This window comes from Oratosquilla oratoria, chromosome 26, assembly GCF_046742065.1.
Source record: "Oratosquilla oratoria isolate Oo_2021 chromosome 26, ASM4674206v1, whole genome shotgun sequence".
NCBI classification, from domain to species: Eukaryota; Metazoa; Arthropoda; class Malacostraca; order Stomatopoda; family Squillidae; genus Oratosquilla; species Oratosquilla oratoria.
The window spans coordinates 52,509,143-52,531,642 of NC_134802.1; the positions used below are offsets into that span (position 1 = coordinate 52,509,143).

Sequence of the window (22,500 nt, forward strand, 5' to 3'; positions counted from 1 at the left end):
CCTCCCCTCCCCCTCCCGTCCCCCTCCTCCCCCTCCTCCCCTCCCCCTCTCCTCCCCCTCTCCTCCCCCTCCTCCCCTCCCCCTCTCCACCCCCTCCCCTCCCCCTCCCCCTCTCCTCCCTCTCCTCCCCCTGCACCCCTCCCCCACTCTCCTCACCCTCCCCCACTCTCCTCACCCTCCCCCACTCTCCTCACCCTCCCCCACTCTCCTCACCCTCCCCCACTCTCCTCACCCTCCCCCACTCTCCTCACCCTCCCCCACTCTCCTCCCCCTCCCCCTCTCCTCTCCCTCCCCTCTCCTCCCCCTCCACCCCCCTCTCCTCCCCCTCCCCCCCTCTCCTCCCCCTCCCCCTCTCTCCTCCCCCTCTCCTCCCCTCTCCTCCCCCTCTCCTCCCCCTCCCCCTCCCCTCCCCCTCTTCTGACCCTCCCCTCCCCCTCCCTTCCTCGTCTCCTGACCTTCCCCTCCCCCTCCCTTCCTCGTCTCCTGACCTTCCCTTCCCCCCTCCTTCCCCCTCTCATCTCTCCTCCCCCTTCCCTCCTCCTCACCCATCCCCTCTTCCGACATCTTGGCATCTTCATTACGATTAAAGATCAAGTCTCCCTCCTCGTTCTCCAATCTACAGTAAACAGAATCGTCTGGGATTAGCCATAATAGACTCAGTGAAGGGTGCCTTTGGGACCTGTTGCCATTGTTATCCCCCCTCTCTTTTATTTCATTTATTCATTTACTTATTCTTTATTTATTTTTATTATTCATTTTATTTATTCATTTATTTATTTTTATTTGTCATCATTGTTATTTTTTATTTATCTTAATTAATAAATTAATTTATTATATTTATTATTATTTTTTATTTATATTTTTATCTAATTATTATTTTTTTTTTTTTTTTTTTTTTCTTTTTCTTTTTTTGCCAATGGGTTTAAGAGTGATCCTCGATTTGAACGAGAATTGGATCGATGAAAACCCCGTTGAGGTCGAACTCCTGTCCTCCCTCGAGTACGAGAATCACCTGGCGCTTGTTCGTGGAAAGGTGTATTTTGGGTCTAAGGTAATGAGTGGGTTAGATCGTCGTGGGTGTAGGGGGCATATGGTCGCACCCTTGTTGCCAATGTACCGATCTCCGAGTTACGAGTTCGAGGAAGACCTTGAAGGGAGCGCCAAGGCCCAGCCAGGTCTGTCAGATGTTTGTGTCGGGTGGGTGGGCTTGCGTCCTTTTTTTTTTTTTTTTTTTTTTTCGTCTTTTTCTTCTTCTGCTCCTTCTAATTCTTCGGCTTTTTCTTCTTCTTCATCTGCTTCTGCTTCTTTCGCTTTTTTTTCTGCTTCTCCTTCTACTTCTGCTTCTTCTGCCCCTTCTGATTCTTCGGCTTTTTCTTCTTCTTCTTCTTCTTCTTCTTCTACTTCTGCTCCTTTTGATTCTTCGGCCTTTTCTTCTTCTTCATCTTCTGCTTCTGCTTCTTCTTCTGTTCCTTCTTCCTCTGCTTCTTCTGCTTTTTCTTTTTCTGCTTCTTCCTCTGTTTCTTCTTCATCTTCTGCTTCTTCTTTTCTGATTTAACGGACAAGTCCGTTAAATGCGGAGCGAAAGACGAAGAACAGGCCGAGCGAAGGAGGCCAAAACCGCCGAGGTAACGAGGTATAAAGTAATCAACGTTCAAAGGGTCGGTGACCAAGATGGCCGAATAGACAGGGTGAGAAATAGCGAACCCAAGACATGGTCGAACAAATGACAGTCAAGGAAGTCTCCTGTCAAAGATGTCGCATTAACGAGGTCAAATGTACCAAATGAACAAAGTTAAATGTACCGATTTATTGTCAGGTTGTCTAGGTGTCGGCCAAGAAATGCCGAATTAACAAGACGGAATGTGCCGACTTAACAAGGCGCAAAGTGCCGAGTTAAGGAGGTAAACAAGTACTATATGTATGCAGTGGAGGGGGCGAATTAACTAGGCAAAATAAGTCAAATGGGCGAAACAAGATGATGTAGATTGCAACCACATTCCATAAGTACTGTACAAAAATTGCAAGTGAAAAAAAAGCTGAGAGGTACAGTCAGGCGTTATGTGTAATGCTTGAAATGATATTTCAAATGAACTGGGGGGAATTGTACCAAATCAACTAGGAAAAAAGTGCCGAATAAACGAGGGTGAATGTGATGAATAACCGGTGTATATTACGAAGCACGGTGAGATCCTATGGGTAAGGGCTAAATGTTTTAAATTGACTGGGAATAATGTGTCGACATAACGAGGGGAAATGTAAAGATAAGCGAGGGAAATGTGCCAAATAAGGTAGGAGAGATGTGCCAAATAAGAGATGGAAATGTGCTGAATAAGGGAGAGGAGATGTACCGAATAAGAGATAGAAAATGTATGTACCGAATAAGCGAGGGAAATGTGCGGAATAAGCGAGGGAAATGTTCGGAATAAGCGAGGGAAATGTGCCGAATAAGCGAAGTAAATGTGCCGAATAAGCGAGGGAAATGTACCAAATAAGATATGTGAAATGTGCCGAATGAATGGATCAACTTATGAATTCCAGTTCATCAGGTGGAATGCGTCAGTGATCAAGATGATAAAACTAAAATGGAGGAAGGACGGTTGTAGCCTCGGGAGCCAGAAGCCATTCTTGGCTTCGAAAGACGAATGTATCTCAAACTCGCTTGAATTACTTGTGAATCGAGGCGAAGTGTAAGAATACTCATTTGGCCTGAAGAAGATGGTCGCATCGCCAAGTCACAGAATTAGGTGAAAACGAGACTCGAAATCTTTTCTTCTTCTTCTTCGGGAGTAGATCTCGTTGTCCTCCTGGAGGAACGTGCTAAAAGTTCGCTGCCGCCCCTGGCCGTGGTGCCGTGGGGTCGCGGGCGGCAGTGGTGCCCTAAGGGCGGTGGGTGGGTGTGAGTTCGATCACTGAAGGACTTGTTATGAAACGAGGGTACTCCTGCGTGCCCACTTCGACGATGTGGTGGACAGTGAAGAAGTGAACGAGACAGTAGTCCACGTCTTTCAGTTTTCGTGACAGGAGGAGGAGGAGGAGGAAGGGAGGTCCAGGAATACGTGTTCGATAAAACAGCCCTTAGACATCGAAGACGATGCCATTGGTGCCTAAGCTTCGCCGCCCGAGGCTGGCCGGGCTCAGTGGGTCGACCTCCCACATCGCCTTCATGCGATCTGACGGAGGCGCAGGAGGAGGAAAGAAGGGTGACCCTGGAGGAGGAGGAGGAGGAGGAGAAGGAAAAGGGGCCGGGGAAAAGCGAAGGAAGTCGTGGAAGTTCGGAGAAGGGGAGAAGAGTATGTCGAGCGCTGACCTCCAGCCAGGACGGTTCCTCTCCTCAAGCGTCTTCGACCTCCAGCAGGAGGCCAAGAAGGACGACGAGGAACTCTTCCACCTGATCAACCGAACCCACGCCCTTAAGAAGCGTCTCGACCGCTTCGATGACAAGCACAACACTAAGGACCGCACCAGTCGAGTGCTGACGCCCTCGGAACGTCGAGCAGTCGAGGCCAAGCTCTTCAACCGGATGACCCCGGCCCGGAAGAACACGAAGGTCTTCCAGACCAATTTTTACCAGTTCCAGAAAGCCCCCGGGGTCCAGTTGCCCTCCCCCGTGAGACCAAGGAAGAGGCTCCCCCTCAACCGCTCCCACAGTGAGGACGAACTCGAGAAACGAAGTCCTCCTCACCCTTCGAAGAACCTCATCCTCGGGGTGGTACAGCTGGAGGTGGACGGCGGCGCGGAGGGCGGCATGGGAGAGCCCGTGGCCACCACCCGGCGAGCCAGGAGCGAGGACCTCCTGGCTGGTGACAGCGAAGGCGATTCGAGCCCCTTCGACATCGTCCCCATCAGGTCGAAGAGCCCAAGAGGTCTGAAGGGCTTCGACGTTCCCAGCGGCCCGAACTGCATGGTCTTTCACGTCAGGTACAAGGAGGGCGAGCCCATCATATCCCCGCCGCAGGAGGTCTCCATGGAGGCCTTCTCCGGCGGGCCTTTCGCCCCGAAGGGCAAGTCCTTCGGCCAGCTGCCCCCGCTCCTGCAGCCCCCGCCGCAGTACTCCGCGTGGTCTGAGCCGACCACGGCGTTGTCCTCGCCCTCGCATACGTCTCACCCGCCCTACCCGTCGCCCTTGACGGGGCCCTGCAGGTCGAGGGCGACCTCTATTCAGGAGGTAGACGGGTTCCTGAGCGACATCATCCATACTATCGAAACCAAGTTCCCGCCCTTCCAGCCTCAGGCGCAAGACGCCACTGAGGACCACGACACCGACGAAGGGTCTGCGAGGGGCGAGGTGGCCATGGAGCTTGCCAGCCAAAGGACCAGCCGGAAGTCGAGCTTAGTGCCGCCCTCCAGCAGGAAGAGCTCCACCTCCAGCCTCCTGTCCATGCCCTCCGACGTGGAGGTCCTCGAGTCGTGTGCCTCCTCCAGGAGCAATTCCTTCAGCTTCGAGGGCGCCATGATGGTGTACGGATCCGCCAAGGACCCAATGAGGACCTGCTCGACGCCGCCCGTACCCAGGACCTGCGCTACGCCCCCGACACCCAGGACTTGCTCAACGCCCCCTACGCCCAAGATCTGCTCCAACCCACTCACGCCTAGGACCTGCCAGACGCCTCCCTTGCAGAGGACCTGCCACACGCCCCCGATGCAGAGGACGTGCCCCACGCCGCCCTCTCCGAGGACCTGCCCCACGCCGCCGACGCCGAAGAACTGTCCAACGCCTCCTTTGCAGAGAAGTTGTTCCACGCCGCCAATCCAGAAGAGCTCCTCGACACCACCGCTGCAAAGGGCGTGCCCTACGCCCCCGAACTCGAGGGGCTGTGCCACGCCCCCCATGCCTAGGACCTGCTCGACGCCGCCCATGCCGAGGGCGTGTCCGACGCCACCTCCTTCGGTGGCAGGGCTCGGCACAGGGTCTTCCAGGACTTTCCCGACGATGCCCTTGATGTCGTCGGCCAAACCCCAAATGCCGAAGTTTTTCTCGACGCTACCCCTCGCTACCCACTCGACGGCGACGTCGACGGGGTCTCCGGTGCCGGCCGTGCCGCCCAAGAACCGCCCCGTGCCGCCCCCGAGACCGCTCCACTTGAACCGCCCGCACTTCCTGACACAGGTAGGAGCCGAAGGGAAAGCGGAAACCGCCGGCGGCGGCGGCAGCGGCTGCGGTCTGGAGACGAAGGCGGCGGTGACGAGGCAACAGAGGGAGGACCTGATCGACGTCAGGTCCCTGCGGGAAGGCCTCCTGATGAAGGCACCCATGAATGCAAGGTAGGTCGTGGTCAGTAGTACATATTTGCAATACACAGTGTAAGTCACGCCGGGACCTAGAGGCGTAATCAACCCCCCCCCCTTGCTGGTTGTGCGATCCTGTGGGCTGGCATTCGCTCCCGGATCGTGATCTAGGTGTCGACTAAATCCACATCACCCATACCAGTTTCACCTTCATCCAGGTTCATCCACTTCCTTCCACACGCTTTCCTATCTCACCATTTACCAACAACATAGTCACTACATGTCACCTACTACCACAGGCTTTGTTGTTGGAGCTACAGGTTCGGGATGTACAGCTTCACGCATGTACAGTGTAGTACAGTAATGTACAGTGCAGTACAGTAAGTTCCACGTACTCTTAGCGTTACATACAAGTGTACGAGTTCAACACAACAAATAGACTCTTCAAGGTGACAGATTGAACTTGTCTGAGCACAATGTGCTTATACAAGATAAGAGCTGAGCTCGTGGAATCCTGTGTCAACTTCCATCGGTCAGGCTTAGCGTTTGTTGTTTATTCTTCTCCATGTACATGTATCTGTGTGTGTGTGTGTGTGTGTGTGTGTGTGTGTGTGTGTGCATGTGTGTATGTGTGTGTACGTGTATGGGTGTACATGTGGGTGGGTGTTCGTTGTGTGTGTGTGTGTGTACATTGTGTGTGGGTGTGTACGTGTGTGGGTGTACATGTGTGGGTGTGTACGTGTGTGGGTGTACATGTGTGTGTGTGTGGACGTTGAGTGGGGGGTGTGTGTGCGTGTACGTGCGTGTGTACTTTACAAAGGATTACAAAGGCGGAGCATGCCGACAGGAGACCTTTTGATCCATATCTAGGTCGGATGCAAAAAAAAAAAATCATATTAATAATAAATTAAAACTATAATAATGTAAAAATAACAAATAAAATACATAAAGAAATGCATAGGTATAGTTGAATAACAAACAAAAAGGTAAATAGTAAATGATTATAAATTGACATATAACTAATAATAAATCAGACAGACAAATTATAACAAAACAAAACAAATAATATAACATAAATTATAATCATTACAGCATCTTACTTAGGTATTTATCTAAATGATTCTTAAAGCTTCGAACTTGTATATGTGTGTATGCGCGTGGACGTGTGTGTGTTTGATATATAAATTCTATTCATTCTTGCCCTTACATATTTTAGTTCTAGTTGATGCCAAGCAATTTCCTCTGCATACATAGGTAAAAATGTGAGCATGTAAGAACGTGTGTGTGTGTTTACATGAAGCTGTAGGCCTAAAACACTTCGTCTCCCCCCACGTACGTAGTCAGTGTGGATATAAATGGTTCATAAAACACTTCACGAGCCGTGCTACCTAAGTGTGACCAGAATTTTCTTCTTCTTTTCCTTCTTCTTCTTTTTCTTCTTCTTCTTCGTCTTGTACTTCTTCGCGTTCTTCTTCTTCTAATTGTACTTCTTATTATTATTGTACTTCTTCTTCTTCTTCTTATTATTATTATTCTACTTTTTCTTCTTGTACTTCTCCTTCTTCTTCTTATTATTATTATTCTACTTTTTCTTCTTGTGCTTCTCCTTCTTCTTCTTCTTCTTCTTCTTCTTCGCGTTCTTCTTCTTCTTCTTCGCGTTCTTTTTCTTCTTCTTCGTGTTCTTATTCTTCTTCTTGTACTTCTTCTTGTACTTTTTCTTGTACTTCTTATTCTTCTTCTTGTACTTTTACTTCTTGGTGCTTTTTGTGTATGTATGTGCGTGTGTGTGTGTGTGTGTTCGTGCGCATATGTGTGTGTACGCTCATGCATATGTATGTACTTGTGCAAACACGTGTGAACCTATCTTTGGTTTGTGTACGTCTTGAGACGAACCCGGAGCCCAGGGCCAAGATTTGCAGTCTCGTTATATCCGATTGGTGACCACGATGGTGGCAACGCTTCATCGAAGGAGGAGCGAGGGGCAACTCCGCGCGGGGGGTCCGGGGTGGGTGAGCATCGTCACTCATGCGTTGCTGTTGTCATGTTCATGATTATTGGAAGATCCGGAACACTATGAGTATAGCGCAGTGAGTTTAAAAGAATGCGCGCGCGCGCGCGCGTGTGTGTGTGTGTGTGTGTGTGTGATTCACCATGGTTTTGGATCACGAGTTGGACTCATGATCGACAGATATTCCCCTCCTGGAAGAGAGCTCAGAGCTCATATTATATGACCGATCTATGGGTAATGCACCTTACACGCACACACACACACACACACACACACACACACACACACACACACACACACACACACACACACACACACACACAACTCCCCGCCCACGAGAGTTGGAGTAACGACTCGCAGCGCAGCGATACTGAAATTATTTCAGCTCTGGGAGGGATTCGAACCTGGACGGCTGTAGCGGCAGCCGAGAATACCAACTGCGCCACGAGTCGTGTGTGTGTGTGTGTGTGTGTGTGTGTTTGCCTAATTGTACCAAATTACAGTATGCAGGACAAGAGCTGTGTGCATATGTCACGTCAGTGCTTTGTCAAACATGTCTTTAAATTCTCCTATTTCATCTAAACGTGTGTGTGTGTGTGTGTGTATGTGCGCGTACATGTGTGCATTACACGTTTTAACCTCTGAGCTGGATGTAAACTGAAAGCGCGCGTGTGACGTTTAACCCCCAAACAACTGTGTGGTCGTTTGTCTACCACGGATCCCGACAGCGAGCGAAATCAATACTTGACTGGTTATCCAGAGATTGGAAAGACCTTCACAAGTGTCTTACACTCTTGTCTTCCTGCATTCCCTCCCCCTCCCCCCCTCGGGGGGGGGGAGAGGAAGGAGGGGAGCACCAAATATCTTGGGACGAATCTACTAAGTTCTGTTTGATCTGACAGTCAGACATTATCAGTGCAATTGTTGCTAATAAGAGATAAAACGTTGTAAATGCTGTCTTCGATTTCAGAGCCTGATTAACATTTAACAGTTGGTACGAAAGATTGAGAGAGAATGTAAAATCTCTTATTTTTGTTCTGTCTTCAACAGCTTTTATTACGTTGCGTTATTTGTTGTGCTTGTTTATACGTCCGTGCTATTGCTTTCAAATTGTGTCCATCAGAAAGTATCCAATGACTCCTAAATATATTTTCTCAAGCAGGAATTGTTATTAATATTCAAGAACATGTATATTTCTATGTTTTTGTAGTGCTTGACAATAGTATGTTTATTTGCTAACCCGTTTGAGTCTTCTACATGTGTGTGTGTGTATGTGTGTGTGTCTGCATTCTGTTTGTGAGTGTGTGTGTCTAGTTTCGAACATGTGCCTATGTTAGTGTATTCATCTGAGCTTTTTCGTGTGTGCTTGTCCTTACTTCGTACGGTCTCCCACCAGTTCAGATCTAGAAAAGTAATTTGACTCACACTGAACATACCTAACACACACACACACACACACACACACACACACACACACACACACATACACGATTTGGTGGCGCGGTTGGTGGAGTCTCAGGCTGTCATCATGGGGGTGCCGGCGGTACCTGGTTCGAATCCTGCCCAGGGCTGAAATTATTTCAGTATCGCTGCGCTTCGAGTCGTTACTCCAACTCTCGTGGGCGGGGAGTTGGGTGTGTGTGCGTGTAAGGTCATAGCATTACCCATAGATCGGTCATACGAGCTCTGAGCTCTCTTCCGGGAGGGAAATAGCTGTCGATCACGAGTCCAACGCGTGATCCAAAAGACCAAGGTGAATACACACACACTGGACATCACAACAAACCTACTGGAAAGTAGTCGAGAAGCTGAGCGGCTGGAACATGGAAAAGGCTCTGACGACATTAAAAAAAAAAATCCAACATTGTCCTGCTGGATCCCTACATAAAGAAACAAAGAAGGAAAACGTACTCGCACATGCAATAAGCCACAAAACCTTAAGAATAATAACATGTTGTACCAAAATAACCCCCGATTCTACCCAGAAACAAGTAGAAAAGAAACCCCTAGACAAGTACGCCCAACCCCACACGCCCAGGACGCAACCTCAATCCCCAGGAGGCACCAAGACCCCAACACCTGGGGTATAGCACCCACACGTCACTTATCCCCAACATCCCAGAGCGCCTCCGTACAGAAATACATAAACGCACAGATCAGAACACAAACACTACTCTCAAGACCAACAAACACGACACTAAACCAGGTACCTTCCGGCATAAACGGAGGAGGGGAGGACGCTAACAGTACCTAGGTCGTGACCCAACAAAAAAAAAAAAAAAAAAAAAAAAGAGAGAGAGAGAGAGAGACCTTTGTGTCATGGAGGTCGTCGGCTGTGTGTCGGAAGTTGGAGACTGTATCGGAGAATTAATGATCGTGTCGTAAGGAGGTTCTGTGTGTCGCGTGTGCGTGTCTGACAGTCGGCACGCGTGGCAAGAGTTATTGTACTTACCTGTGGGGGGCCACGTTGCCTACACTACTTCGTTACCACTTACGTCTACCCAACCATAATTTCTATTGCCAGCCAACACCACACGCACGCACGCATACTTACACGCTCACGCTCTCTCTCTCTCTCTCTCTCTCTCTCTCTCTCTCTCTCTCTCTCTCTCACACACACACACACACACACACACACACACACACACACACACACACACACACACACAGACGCACGCACGCATACTTACACGCTCTCTTTTACAAATACACACACGCACGCACGCATACTTACATTCTCTCTCTCTCTCTCTCTATCTATCTATCTATCTCATTCTCACACATACACACGCATACTTACACTCTCTCTTTCACACACACATACACACACACACATACACACACACACACACACACACACACACACACATGTGCGCGCAGGCCCACAAAGACGTGTGTGTGTGTGTGTGTGTGTGTGTATGTGTGTGTATGTATACAAACCTAATCGGCGCATGGTAAGCTCTCCTGGTGTTTTTCATCCCGGACCTATTTCAGAGAACGAAAAAAAAAGTCATAAAGGCCGCTCCGGAAGGAAAAGAACGAAGAACATAAAGAAAAGAAAAATAAATAAAATGAAAATAAAAATTCAAAGTCGAAGTGCCGATGGAGGAGGAGGTAGAGAGGAGGTCGGGGGAGGGGAAAGAAGGGGAAGAGAAGGAAGGGGAGGAGAAAGAAGGAATAGGAGGAAGAGAAGAAGGAAGAGGGGAAGAAAGGGGAGGAGAAGGAAGATGAGGAAGAGGAAGGGGAAAAAGGAATACGTGAAGGAGGAGAAGAAGGAAGAGAAGGAGAAGAAAGGGGAGATGAAGAAGGAAGAGAAGGAATAGAAGGAAGAGGAGGAGGGGAAGGAAGAGGAGGAGGGGAAGGAAGAGGAGGAGAGGGAAAGGGAGAAGAAAGAGGAGGAGGATGAGAAGGAAGAGGAAGAGAAGGAAGAGGAGAAGGAGGAAGAGGTAAATGAAATTCACTTTTCGAAAGAATCCAAGGAGTTGTAGACAGATGGAGGAACTCTGGAGTAAGATAGTTCCAGAGCCTCTCTTTTCAAAGGTTCCCAGCATTTTTTTTTCCTGCACCCCTTGAGCATTCTGGTAGGTTCCCATGTCCAAAGATAATAATTATCATAATAGTTATAATAATGATGATTATAATAGTAGTAATAGTAGATGTAGAGCTCGCTGGGTTAGGGCGTTGCTGCTTGCAGCGAAGATCGAGGGGATGGCGGTTCGAATCCTGCCACCGGCGAAGTTGAATCAGGGCATGGTTTATTAAATTCCACGCTACAAAGTCCTCTGTGAGGGGCACCGTCCTAGCCTTCCGATAGGGGGGAGTGTGTGACGTTAAACCATATCATCATCATCATCATCAATAGTAGATAGAAGCTGGTAAGCTAGCCTACGCTACAATCCATAAGTTACGTTCAATTAGACTTCTATGTATACCTCCTGTGAAGTGCTAATGTACCCCTGGGGGTGCATGGTACACCCCAGGGCGTGGGGAACGCCTTTACCAGTAATAGAGAGAAGGTCAGAATATACTGGATTTGACTTGCAATTTTTTTTTTTTTTTTTTTTTTTTTTTTTTTTTTTTTTTTTTTTTTTTTTTTTTTTTTTTTTTTTTTTTTTTTTTTTTTTTTTTTTAAGCCAGTGCTGCTGCTCTGTCGGGGTTCCACTAATGGCTGCAACACGGTTTTGGAAAAAAATGTATATATATTTTTATCGTTTAGTGATGAATTCTGATAAACATGAGAATAGGCAAGGTTTAGGGAAATAACTCGTAGTTTCCAAAGTTAGGGGTGAGGGTAAAGGTATGCGGTATAACGAGGGGAAAGAGGCGTGAGATTCTCACGGTATTCCACGAATACGCGAATCATCTATGATTCATATTCTCCTTTGAAAATCACGTGATATTTCTCACAGTTATATGACGCGTCTTTCACGGATGAACTCTGACCTTCTAAATGCAGAACCCATTGAGAGCAGTTGACAACTTTCATAATGAAGATGCAGGTTGAGTATTTAGTGGTATTTGGGTAACTAGCGTTTCTAGCCTTAGAGAGAAAGAGAGAGAGAGAGGGGGAGAGAGTTGGAGTCATACTTGTGATGAAAAAGAGATGAGAGTGATCAGTATTCTTTTTCTAGTGTGGATGAGTTCCAAGTCAGAAAAGAATACGTGCATCTGGTCCGTAGGGTGTCTCGGAGGTTTTGACTGCAGGTGGGTGTTGGGTAGGGAGGGCCAGGAGGGCAAAGGGTGGGACACATCGGGGGAGGGGGGGGGCAAGGTATAAGGTCACACAAATTGGGAACAACTTGTGACCTAACCTGCGCGACCCAGTCTCAGCAAGAGGCAAATCGCTGAAGAGTACTTATCTTATGTCGACTAAGTCACCTGGATGGGGTGGTACCTTAGTATATACGGTATTGATGGCTTACTTTAGGGACCATAGTGACACCTCTACGGACCATAGTCACACAGTATCTGTTATTCTAAGGCTCAGATTTCAGATCTTCGGAAGATGTCTTTCCAGTTGAACAAACCTCCTAATTAAGCCGGGTTAACCCTCTGGACAATAAAGAAGTTTAACTTCATAGTTAAACGAAATCGTCTGAAGACGGGCAGAATGCATACGAAAGAAGGAGGCTGCAAGAGACCATAAGGCCTACACTAGGCAGTTCCCCTGGCCATGGCTCAAGCGAAGTGAGTTTTTAATCCTCTGAGGTAAAAAAGTATTCCCTCCCGTTCAGTTGTTCTTATTTTTGTCTGATTTTTTTATGTACATTTCGAAGAGCGGCAAAAAAAGAAGAAGAAGAAGAAGAAAAATAAGAAGATAATAAATAGAATTTCCACATTGGGCAGCTTCCGAGAAAGAACTAAGAATAGTCAGTCAAAGTCAAATGTCTGTATTGGTAAGGTGTCTTCAGGGAGTGTTCACACAGTCCTCATATAGTGTAGACAGCATACAAGGATGGAACCTTCATATGGTGTCTACACACGTGTCTACACACTGTGTCTACACATTGTGTACACATGGTGTCTACTCTGACCATTCTGTGGGCAATTGATAGTTTAGGTCATTGTGTCTAACGATCCCCCTTTTCCCTTCTTTATTCATTATTTCATTCATTTATTCATTCATTGGAGTCCAAGACGTAGACGGGCATATCTAACATGTTAAGACATCTTCTCCCCGTTCCTGGTAAAAAGGTCTCTCTTTCTCTTTCTCTTTCTTTCATTTTTGTTTCTCTCTCTCTCGCTCTCTCTCATTCCCACTCTCTTTTTTTTTGTTTGTCTCTCTTTTCTCTCTCTCTTTCTCTATCTCTTTTTTGGCCTTCTCGCTCCCTCTCTTACTTTCTTATTCTCTCTTTCTTCCTTCTCTCTCCTTCCCATTCTCTCTTTCATTCCCACTCTCTTTTTGTTTCTCTCTCTCCCGCCTCTCTCTTTCCCTATCTCTTTCTTTTGTCCTTCTCTCCCTCTCCCTCTCTTCCTCTCTCTCTCTCTCTCTCTCTCTCTCTCTCTCTCTCTCTCTCTCTCTCTCTCTCTCTTTCCCTATCTCTTTTGTCCTTCTCCCTTTTTCCTCTTTCTTTTTTCTTTCTCCTTCCCTTTCTCTCTTTTTCTCTCTCTTTTTTTCTTACTCATATGACCGTGAAAACCTTATCGCTGATCTCACAGTCGTTCTGGTCGGGTTTGCTCTCTTATCGCTCATCGCGGACTCTTTTCACGGGAGGAAAGTTTCCGCCCGGCTAGAGGCGGCCGCCTAGTTCCCGCGGTCCCCGCTAGGGGGCGCCCCCGTCGCAGAGCTCCTGTCGTCGCCACCGCCGTCGTCGTCGCCGTCGTCGCCGTCACAGCCAGATGTCAATGATTTGTTTGAATCTCGGGGGGATGAATTGGTATACGCCATGACACGTGTAAGCTGGCGGTGGTAGAGAGGAGGGGGAGTGGGAGAGGGAAGGTGGGAGTGGGGGAGGGAAAGGGAGAGGGAGTTTCGGGAGAAGGGAGAGTGCTAAGGAGAGCAGGAACTCCCAATCCCGATTTTTTGTTATGTACGATTAAGTGAAGCGGGCTTACTGTGGATGTGCTGTGTCCTGCTGCATTGCTTCTGACCCAGGGCAATGGACGGGATACAGGGATGATCCGTCATCCACGAGGAGCTAAGATGAGAGGAGGGAAAGAGTGGTGGATTGGAGTGGAATGGGTGGGAGTGGGTATACGCTTTTGACTTAGCTACCTCTCTAGTAAGGGGGGAAAAGCCCTTTGATATATATATATATATATATATATATATATATATATATATATTGTGTGTGTGTGCACATATATAGTGTCGGAGGGCTTGCCTAAATGAGGGGATTCGATGAAATTGAGACTGCTGTAGCTATGGAGAGTGTGTTCGGGGACGTGTACAGTCCTTTTGTAGCATTGTGCATGGCTTAGTTGTTAGCGTCGTGGCTTCTTGATTATGTACGCACAAGTCAGTGTTCGAGTCCCTTGGCAGAGCTTCTAAAAATTCATAGACAATTACAAAGAGGAGTTTGGTCGACTCCCAACCCTTTGACTCCTTCAATCAACACTTTATAGCTGATGAGAATATGGTTTAACATCACTAACCCTGTCGGAAGGCTAGTACGGTGCCTCTTACAGAGGACTTTGTAGCGTGGAATTTATTGAACCATTTCCTTGGTTGAACTTCGCCGGTGGCAGGATTCGAACCACCGTTCCCTTGACCCTCAAGCAACGACGCCCTAACCCGTTCGGCCAATGAGCCTCCGCTTTATACTTTTGTATTAGTATGGTTGCCGTCAGGCGATTTTTATTAAGCCTCGTGTGATCTCTGTAGCTGAATGGTTACATCCATCCGTGCTTATACTAATTATGTTTTTTTTTTTTTTTTTTTTTACATTTTCTGTATCCATGAAAATAATGGCATTATTTATTTATCTATACTTATTTAACTTGTTTGTTTATTCATTTGTTTAATTTTTGTCTTTATGATGAATCTTCAAAGGTAATGAAAAGACCACCCCTTTGAAGGTCACACTTTTTTTTTTTTTATGAAAATGTCAATACGAATTTATATTTTCCGTTAGCCTCGAGGATTTAAAGATGGACGTCTCTCTCTCTCTCTCTCTCTCTCTCTCTCTCTCTCTCTCTCTCTCTCTCTCTCTCGGTATCAGAAAACACGACTTCAAAGGAAACCACTGAACTTAATTAGAGTAATATAGACACGATTCTGAAGAAAACGAAATGGAGAGCTTTTGTGCCGCCACGACACAGACTCGAAATAATGTCCATAATTTGTTCCAAAATTCGTAAGATGGATGTTGAAATGAATCTCTGTTTGTGGAAGGCTGACGCCACATATTTTGATATAATCGTCTGGCGACAGTTACAGTGCCACCAGGGAAGGAAGGGGTTTTAGCAAGAAAGGTTGAACATGGCTTCTGTATGTTTAATACATGTATTTTTTCATTAAAAGTGATAGGTAATAATTCAGCATGTTGTATTTTCTTTAGGATATTCTCATTATTACGCAAGATAGACTTGTTCTCTCTTGCAAGATGTGAGATGGTTTCTCCATATATATATATATTATATATATATATATATATATATATATATATTATGGGTTCCGTAGAGACGATTTGACGTGAAATAGGTAATCATTGGATTTTAATTTTACGAAATGACGGGTAGTTTATACCCAAGCATCATTTTAGCGAAGCTATACATTTTCGCAACATTCAGAGTAACATTGGTCTAGTTTCAGTGTTTACAGGAATCGTAGTTTGATGAAATCCTTAGTGAGTGTTCGGGCGTGATAGCTACTGGGTTCTGCAACATGACAATGCTCGCCCAAATACCCTACGTACAAAACGCGCGCGTTTGCAACCCCCCTCCCCCTCTCCCCCTCCACCTCCTTTTCCCTTTTTCCCCAAAGTAAAATTCAACTGAAATGGTCGTCGTCGTTGTTAGCATCGTTGAGGAGGGCCAACACTAATCGCAGGCGGTACTTAACGAACTTAAAGAAAAGGAATATCTAGTGGTGGTAGAACCACTAGGGGAGGTAACTATAAAGCAGCGTTTACCATTCTTTTCCGAATTTAGCACCCCCTGTTGTCATCTCTAAGCAGTCCAGCACCCCTATCTTGTTATTAGAAGGATAAAAGAAAGTGAAGTGTACTGCTTGATGATTTATTTTCTTGATTCCTTAGAACTGAAACAAATTGACAGTATTGTTTGTAGAAGAAATAAGAACACCCTAGAAAAATAAAATTGCATGGAAAAAGTCAAATATGCACAACTAGGTAATCAATGATACATATATATCAATGTGATTTTTGTGTGCATCACTTCCCAACACCCCCTATAATTGATTTCAGCACCCCAAGGGGGTGCTGATATAAAGGGAGACTACATCAAAGGGAGTGGTAACTGAATTTAAACCAGGGACGTTGTCCTGTTTTTGTGTCGGTGTCTTTTTTTTTTTTTTTTTTTTTTTATTTATAGAATCACCAGAAAAAGAAGAAGAAAAACACAGGAAGTGACGTCAGTTTGTTGAAGGCCTAAAAGGCTCCAATGACGCGACGAACCGTTCGAGGCGTCACGCCGGTCGGGGACGTTCATTTGCGTCCGCAGAAGGGCGCATTGTCTGGGCCCCATAAGGTCCCATTTCGTGTTCACAGGAAGCGTATTCCCATCCTTATCGCCTTTCGCAGCTCAGAGTCACTTTAGCCCACTTTGCTAATGCTCTCTTTGCTTCTCTACGGGCGGAGTGAGCGGAGCAAGTCTTCTCTGCTGGTGAATTGGAGCTCTCCTATACCCCCATCCGCTATTCTGCTATTAGCAAGTCTTCTCTGCTGCTGACTCGGAGCTCTCCCATACCCATCTGCTATTCTGCTATTCTTCTGGCCTGCTGTTCGCCAACCCCTCGCCCCTGCTGTGATCCTCTGCTGTCTCTACCCCTGCTACCACGCCGGCGTAATTTGTATGTACACACATACACGTAATTTCGTGTACGTATATATATATATATATATATATATATATATATATATATATATATATATACATATATACATACAGATACTGAACGGTCCCCAGTACACAGATATTTATCTTATCAACCACATTAACTTATTTCTGTTTTAATTCCTTCCAAACACGATCGAGACTAACAGAAGTATGTAGCTGGATGGAAGCGTATTCGGAAACTGAGACGCTTGCAGGCTAAGACTGACAGCGTCTCAGTTTCCGAATATCCCTTACATATTCCTGTTAGTCTCAATCGTGTTTGCAAAATATTAAAACAGAAATAAATTAATATGGTTAAGATGTATATACATATATATATATAAATATATATATATATATATATATATAATGTATGTATATATATATTAATCTATCTCAGCAACAACCATGGTTCTGTCACTCGGCTGAATAAAACCGCCATCCCGGCACTACCAAGCTCAAAACCCACAATTTAATCTACTCCCCAAAGAAACGAACTACCCGGTAGTACTTCCACCTTGACTACAGTCCCCTTCAGAATTCCTCCGTAGACAAAGAGAGAACCTGTATGGGCATTAATGGAGTGGAGGTAGACACCGAAGGAATGCTACATAAAAATGCACAACGAGGTCTGAAGGGCCCTTGGGAAAGGTTGCCTTTATTTGCTCCCTGAAGTGCCCTTGGAGTCCCTTCAGACGCTCCCTTGGGCGGCGCTGACGAAGAAGAGGCGCCCCAAGTGACGGACGTCCTCGCTGAACCTTGGGGGAGGGGGGAGGGAGGTACATCAAGGCGCTAAAGTTCGGTCCCCCTCCTCCTCCTCCTCTCTTCTGCCTCATTAACATCACTGAATGTCAGATGCTTATGGAAGCAATTTTGAAAAAATCTTTCTTCAGTCCAGGCCAAAGCTTTTTACCACTAGAAAGTAGAAATGCATTAATTTCATTGGCTCTTCTTATATATATAAATGTATATATATATATATATATGTATATATATATATATATATATATATATATATATATATATATATATAAATATGTACAACACTGAATGGGTCCCAGTGAATAGATATACATTTTTATCAACCACAATTCACTTTAATTCTAAGCCATCAACATCAAGAGACTAGAGGAGGCCAACATACAAAAATTGAAACGTGATACACCCAAGGACTCGAACCTGCACTCAGTAAGAGGTGTTGCCATGTAATGACGTCACATTATGACCTCATACGTTTTACATTGCGACGTCATGTATTATACGTATCGTCACGCTGGAGCACATTATGACTTGTATAACGACGGTCATTTCTGAAATGCAATTTTCCTCCTGGGGGGGTCTGGGGAGGGGGGGAGAGGGGGGAGGGCGCGGGAGGGGGGGAGAGGGGGAGTAGCAGCAGCATGGAAGCTTCGCACAATGTGTCTTTGGTCTCCAAGGGTTTGAGTCCAGAAATTAACTCTCTAACTAAGTAACTACATTTACTTCAAACTTCCCAGCGGAAGAGAGTACGGTGAGGTGTGTGTGTTTCACCATGGTCTTTAGATCACGTGTTGGACCCGTGATCGACAGCCATTTCCCTCTCAGAAGAGAGCTCATAGCTCATATATGACCGATCTATGGGTAATGCTGTGACCTTACACGCGCACACATACCCAACTCCCCGCCCACGAGAGTTGGAGTAACAAACCGCAGCGCAGCGACACTGAAATTAATTCATCCCTGGGCGGGATTCGAATCCGGACCTCCGTAGTGGCAGCCGGGAACTCTACCAACTGCGCCACGAGTTCGTGTGTGTGAGAGAGAGAGAGCCCGCCAGTTTCAAGATAAATGTCACATCTGGCACTTGAGATGATATGACACGATCTAGTACTCCTTGACATATGACACAAGTGTCAGCCTGTGCCAGGCAAAGAAGGGCTTGGGGGGGGGGGGTTCTCCACTTGCGTACGCATCCGATACGCGTTATCTACCTGAGTACAGTCAAGTACAAAAGTCCTCTTGCCGCCCTGGGGCTCAAAATGGCTTAGCTTCTAGGCCACGGAGACTCCTCGCTTAACTGAATAGAATCGTCGTGCGATAACCAGAGGGTCACCGTAGCGGCCGGGTCAGTCGAGGTCAATCGAGGTCATCTTCCTTAACGTCTGCGATAATCAGAACAACCGTCAAGAAGGTCATCGTATCGGCCGGGTCAGTCGAGGTCATCTTCCTTAACGTCTGTGATAATCAGAACAACACTCGTCAAGAGGGTCACCGTACCGGCCGGGTCAGTCAAAGTCAATCGAGGTCATCTTCCTTGAACGTCTGTGATAATCAGAACAACAACCGTCAAGAGGGTCACCGTACCGGCCGAGTCAGCCGAGGTCAATCGAGGTCATCTTCCTGAACGTCTATGATAACCAGCGCTTCTATCCTTAGGGTCAGTATCCTCCCGAAGAGGTGACGTCATGATGGTGGTAAATGAGAGATGTAATAAGTAGGGCAAGAGAACACTGGATGGATATTTGTTGTTCAGAGGAACAGAAATCCCTGGTGTATGCATAGCCAGAACAAACCATTGAACTTTGCCAAGCTGAATGGAATCGTTTGATGTTGAACGTAGGACAAAACCAAGCGGGTTATTTTAGGCCAAGTAGTTCACCGATGTAGTTTGTTCAGGTGTCAGACCAAGCCGATAACAACTCTTGCAAGCCTCTATCGCAGCGGTTCTTAACCTTTTGTAAGTGTCCATTCCCTTGATATCTCAGAATATGTTCTCGTATCCACATCCAGTGCAAATACAATGCAAACATATGAGAAGGATCAGTGATACAAACCTTGCTTTGCTTTCTCATTGTGTGTATACAGTACCATTGCACTGGCTATCGTGTCTCGTACCCCCAGGTTCCAGGTACAGGTACCCCCAGATGAAGAACCACCGCTCTATCGATTTGATATAAACAGAAAGAACGTTTCCCACACTTAGGGTAAATCGTGATGAGAAACTTCGCGGAAGTGGAGGGAACTGTACACCACATCACCAAGAGCAAATGACGTGGGAGACAGAAGCGGCAGTGAAGGGAACTGTACACCACATCACCAGGAACAAACGATGATGTGGGAGACAGAAGCTATGTTACTGGTGACGTGCACGAGTCGAGCGTTGTCATCAAGTCGCTCATTCGTTGATTCATTCATTCATTCAGGAAATGCTTTTGTTCCCCCCTCGAGGCATCACGCACCATCGCCCACAAGAACCCACTCCCCCCCCCCACCCCCGACCCCCGCCCTTAGGAAAGAAAAAATAAAAGTACATTTCTTCTTCTTCCCCCTCATAGCTATTATGTATTCATCCAAATCCCGTAACCACGCATTCTTTCTTTTTCGCTCTCTCCCCCCCTCTCCCCCTCTCTCTCTCTCTCTCTCTCTCTCTCTCTCTCTCTCTCTCTCTCTCTCTCTCTCTCTCTCTCTCTCTCTCTCTCTCTCTCTCTCTCTCTCTCTCTCTCTCTCTCTCTCTCTCTCTCTCTCTCTCTCTCTCTCTCAGATACACACACTCCTAGGAGCGCTCTTAAGATAGTACAGCACAAACATATGAACGAGGAAACGGATACAGAAAGGGGAAACACAAACATATTGATAGAGGAGAGATAACTTAACACACACACACACACACACACACACGACTCGTGGCGCAGTGGTTAGAGTTCCCGGTTGCCACTACGGCGGTTCGGGTTCAAATCCCGCCCAGGGGTGAAATAATTTCAGTATCGCTGCGCTGCGAGTTGTTACTCCAGCTCTCGTGGGCGGGGAGTTGTGTGGGTGGGTGTAAGGTCACAGCAATACCCATATATCGGTGATGTATGAGCTCTGAGCTCTCTCCCGGGAGGGAAATAACTGTCGATCACGAGTCCAACACGTGATCCAAGACCATGGGGATTCGCGCGCGCGCGCACACACTCACACACACACACACACACACACACACACACACACACACACACACACACACACACACACACTCGTAGTTCATTAATGTTTTAGATTTATTCCGAGCGGAAAGTGAACAATTTAGTGTGTTAACAGATAAATGTACAACACGAGATATTTCGAGATTATGCAGATTTGACTTTGGTTGTTTTACTGTGTGACGTTTTACTTGATGCAGTGCTTTCCATTGACAGTCTTTGGTCATCAGCTGTTCTAATAATAAGAACGAAGGAGACCGCAAGAGACCACAAGGCCTACACCAGGCAGTTCCATGTACGTTACCACCTACCATCCTCATCTATGAATTTACCTAACCTTAGCTTAAAACAACCAATAGTTGGATCACAAAGAATCGTCACCCCAGACAATTCTTCATGTGGACTATCCTAGGGTGACAAGTCCTCATGTGGGCCATCCTAGGGTGACAACAATTGATGTGGGCCATCCTAGGGTGACAATTTTTCATGTAGGCTATCCTAGGGTGACAATTCTTCATGTGTGCTATCCTAGGGCGACAATTCTTCCCTAGGGTGACAATTTTTCATGTAGGCTATCCTAGGGTGACAATTCTTCATGTGTGCTATCCTAGGGCGACAATTCTTCATGTGGGCTATCCAAGGGTGACATTTCTTCATGTGGGCCATCCTGGGTTTATGATTTTTCGGTTGTATAAGTTGACAATAAGCATAACCCTCATTCAACCTAACCTAACAAAATATTTATTCCACTGTTGATATTCGGCCTGCTGGGGTGACAATTCTTCATGTGGGATCTCATGGGTGGACAACAGTTCTTCATGTGGGCGTTCTGGGGTGACAATTCTTCAGGTGGGATCTCATGGAGTTACGATTCTTCGTGTGGGCGTTCTGGGGTGACATTTCTTCAGGTGAGATCTCATGGGGTGACAACAGTTCTTCGTGTGGGCGTTCTGGGGTGAAAATTCTTCAGGTGGGATCTCATGGGGTGACGATTCTTCATGTGGGCGTTCTGGGGTGACCCGATGAATTTGATTAGTTTTGGCATCAGCTGGGTCAGATTTGGGTGTCCGCAAGCCACATTGAGTGGGCGGCACGGCCGTGAGATTCCTCACGTGGACAGGAGCTGTGGTGGCCAAATGTCCACGTCCCGGTGGGCTGATGTCACTCGGCCAGCCGTCGGGGTAGGGACTGAGTTACATGTACAGCAAATTAAGTTCCTATTGAAAATGGAAATTCATTTTGACCTGCAAATGAGCAGCAATGTAATTTGCGCAGGTATTACGGCCATTTTTGCACCGGCTGGTTCATTTTTTGCCTTATTTTTCTATTTTGTTTATTTATTTTTATTATTTATTTATTTATTCATTTATTTAATTATATTTTTCTATTTTATTTATATATTTTTATTATTTATTTATTCATTTATATTTATATATTTATTAAGTATATTTGGCCACGGAAAAAGAATGCACATATTACGGCATTGGTCTTTCCCAGGTATAAAGTGTGTATGTGTGTGTGTGATTCACCATGATCTTGGATCACGTGGTGGACTCGTGATCAACAGCTATTTCCCTCCCGGAAGAGAAGTCAGAGCTCATATATGACCGATCTATGGGTAATGCAGTGACCTTACACGCAGCGCAGCGATACTGAAATTATTTCAGCCCTGGGCGGGATTCGAACCCAGACTGCTGTAGTGGCTGCCGGGAACTCTAACCACTGCGTCACGAATTGTGTGTGTGTGTGTGTGTGTGCGTGCCAATCAAGAAGCCTGAAATACACATTTTCTCTTTTTCTTGTAATGATATTTGAGAATACACTCTA

General features: G+C 46.4%; 1 protein-coding gene across 2 annotated transcripts in view; it reads left to right on the top strand.

Annotated features, from left to right (window-relative positions):
• Window positions 1–22,500, top strand: part of LOC143039582 (uncharacterized) — a 226,656-nt gene that overhangs the window by 45,698 nt on the left and 158,458 nt on the right. Inside the window, exon 2 of one of the 2 annotated variants that reach the window (XM_076209811.1) lies at window positions 2,539–5,262. In XM_076209811.1, the coding sequence (XP_076065926.1) occupies window positions 3,092–5,262 (2,171 nt within the window). In that variant the 5' untranslated portion in view covers window positions 2,539–3,091. The remainder of the gene's footprint in view (window positions 1–2,538; window positions 5,263–22,500) is intronic. The other variant, XM_076209812.1, reaches the window with a different exon arrangement.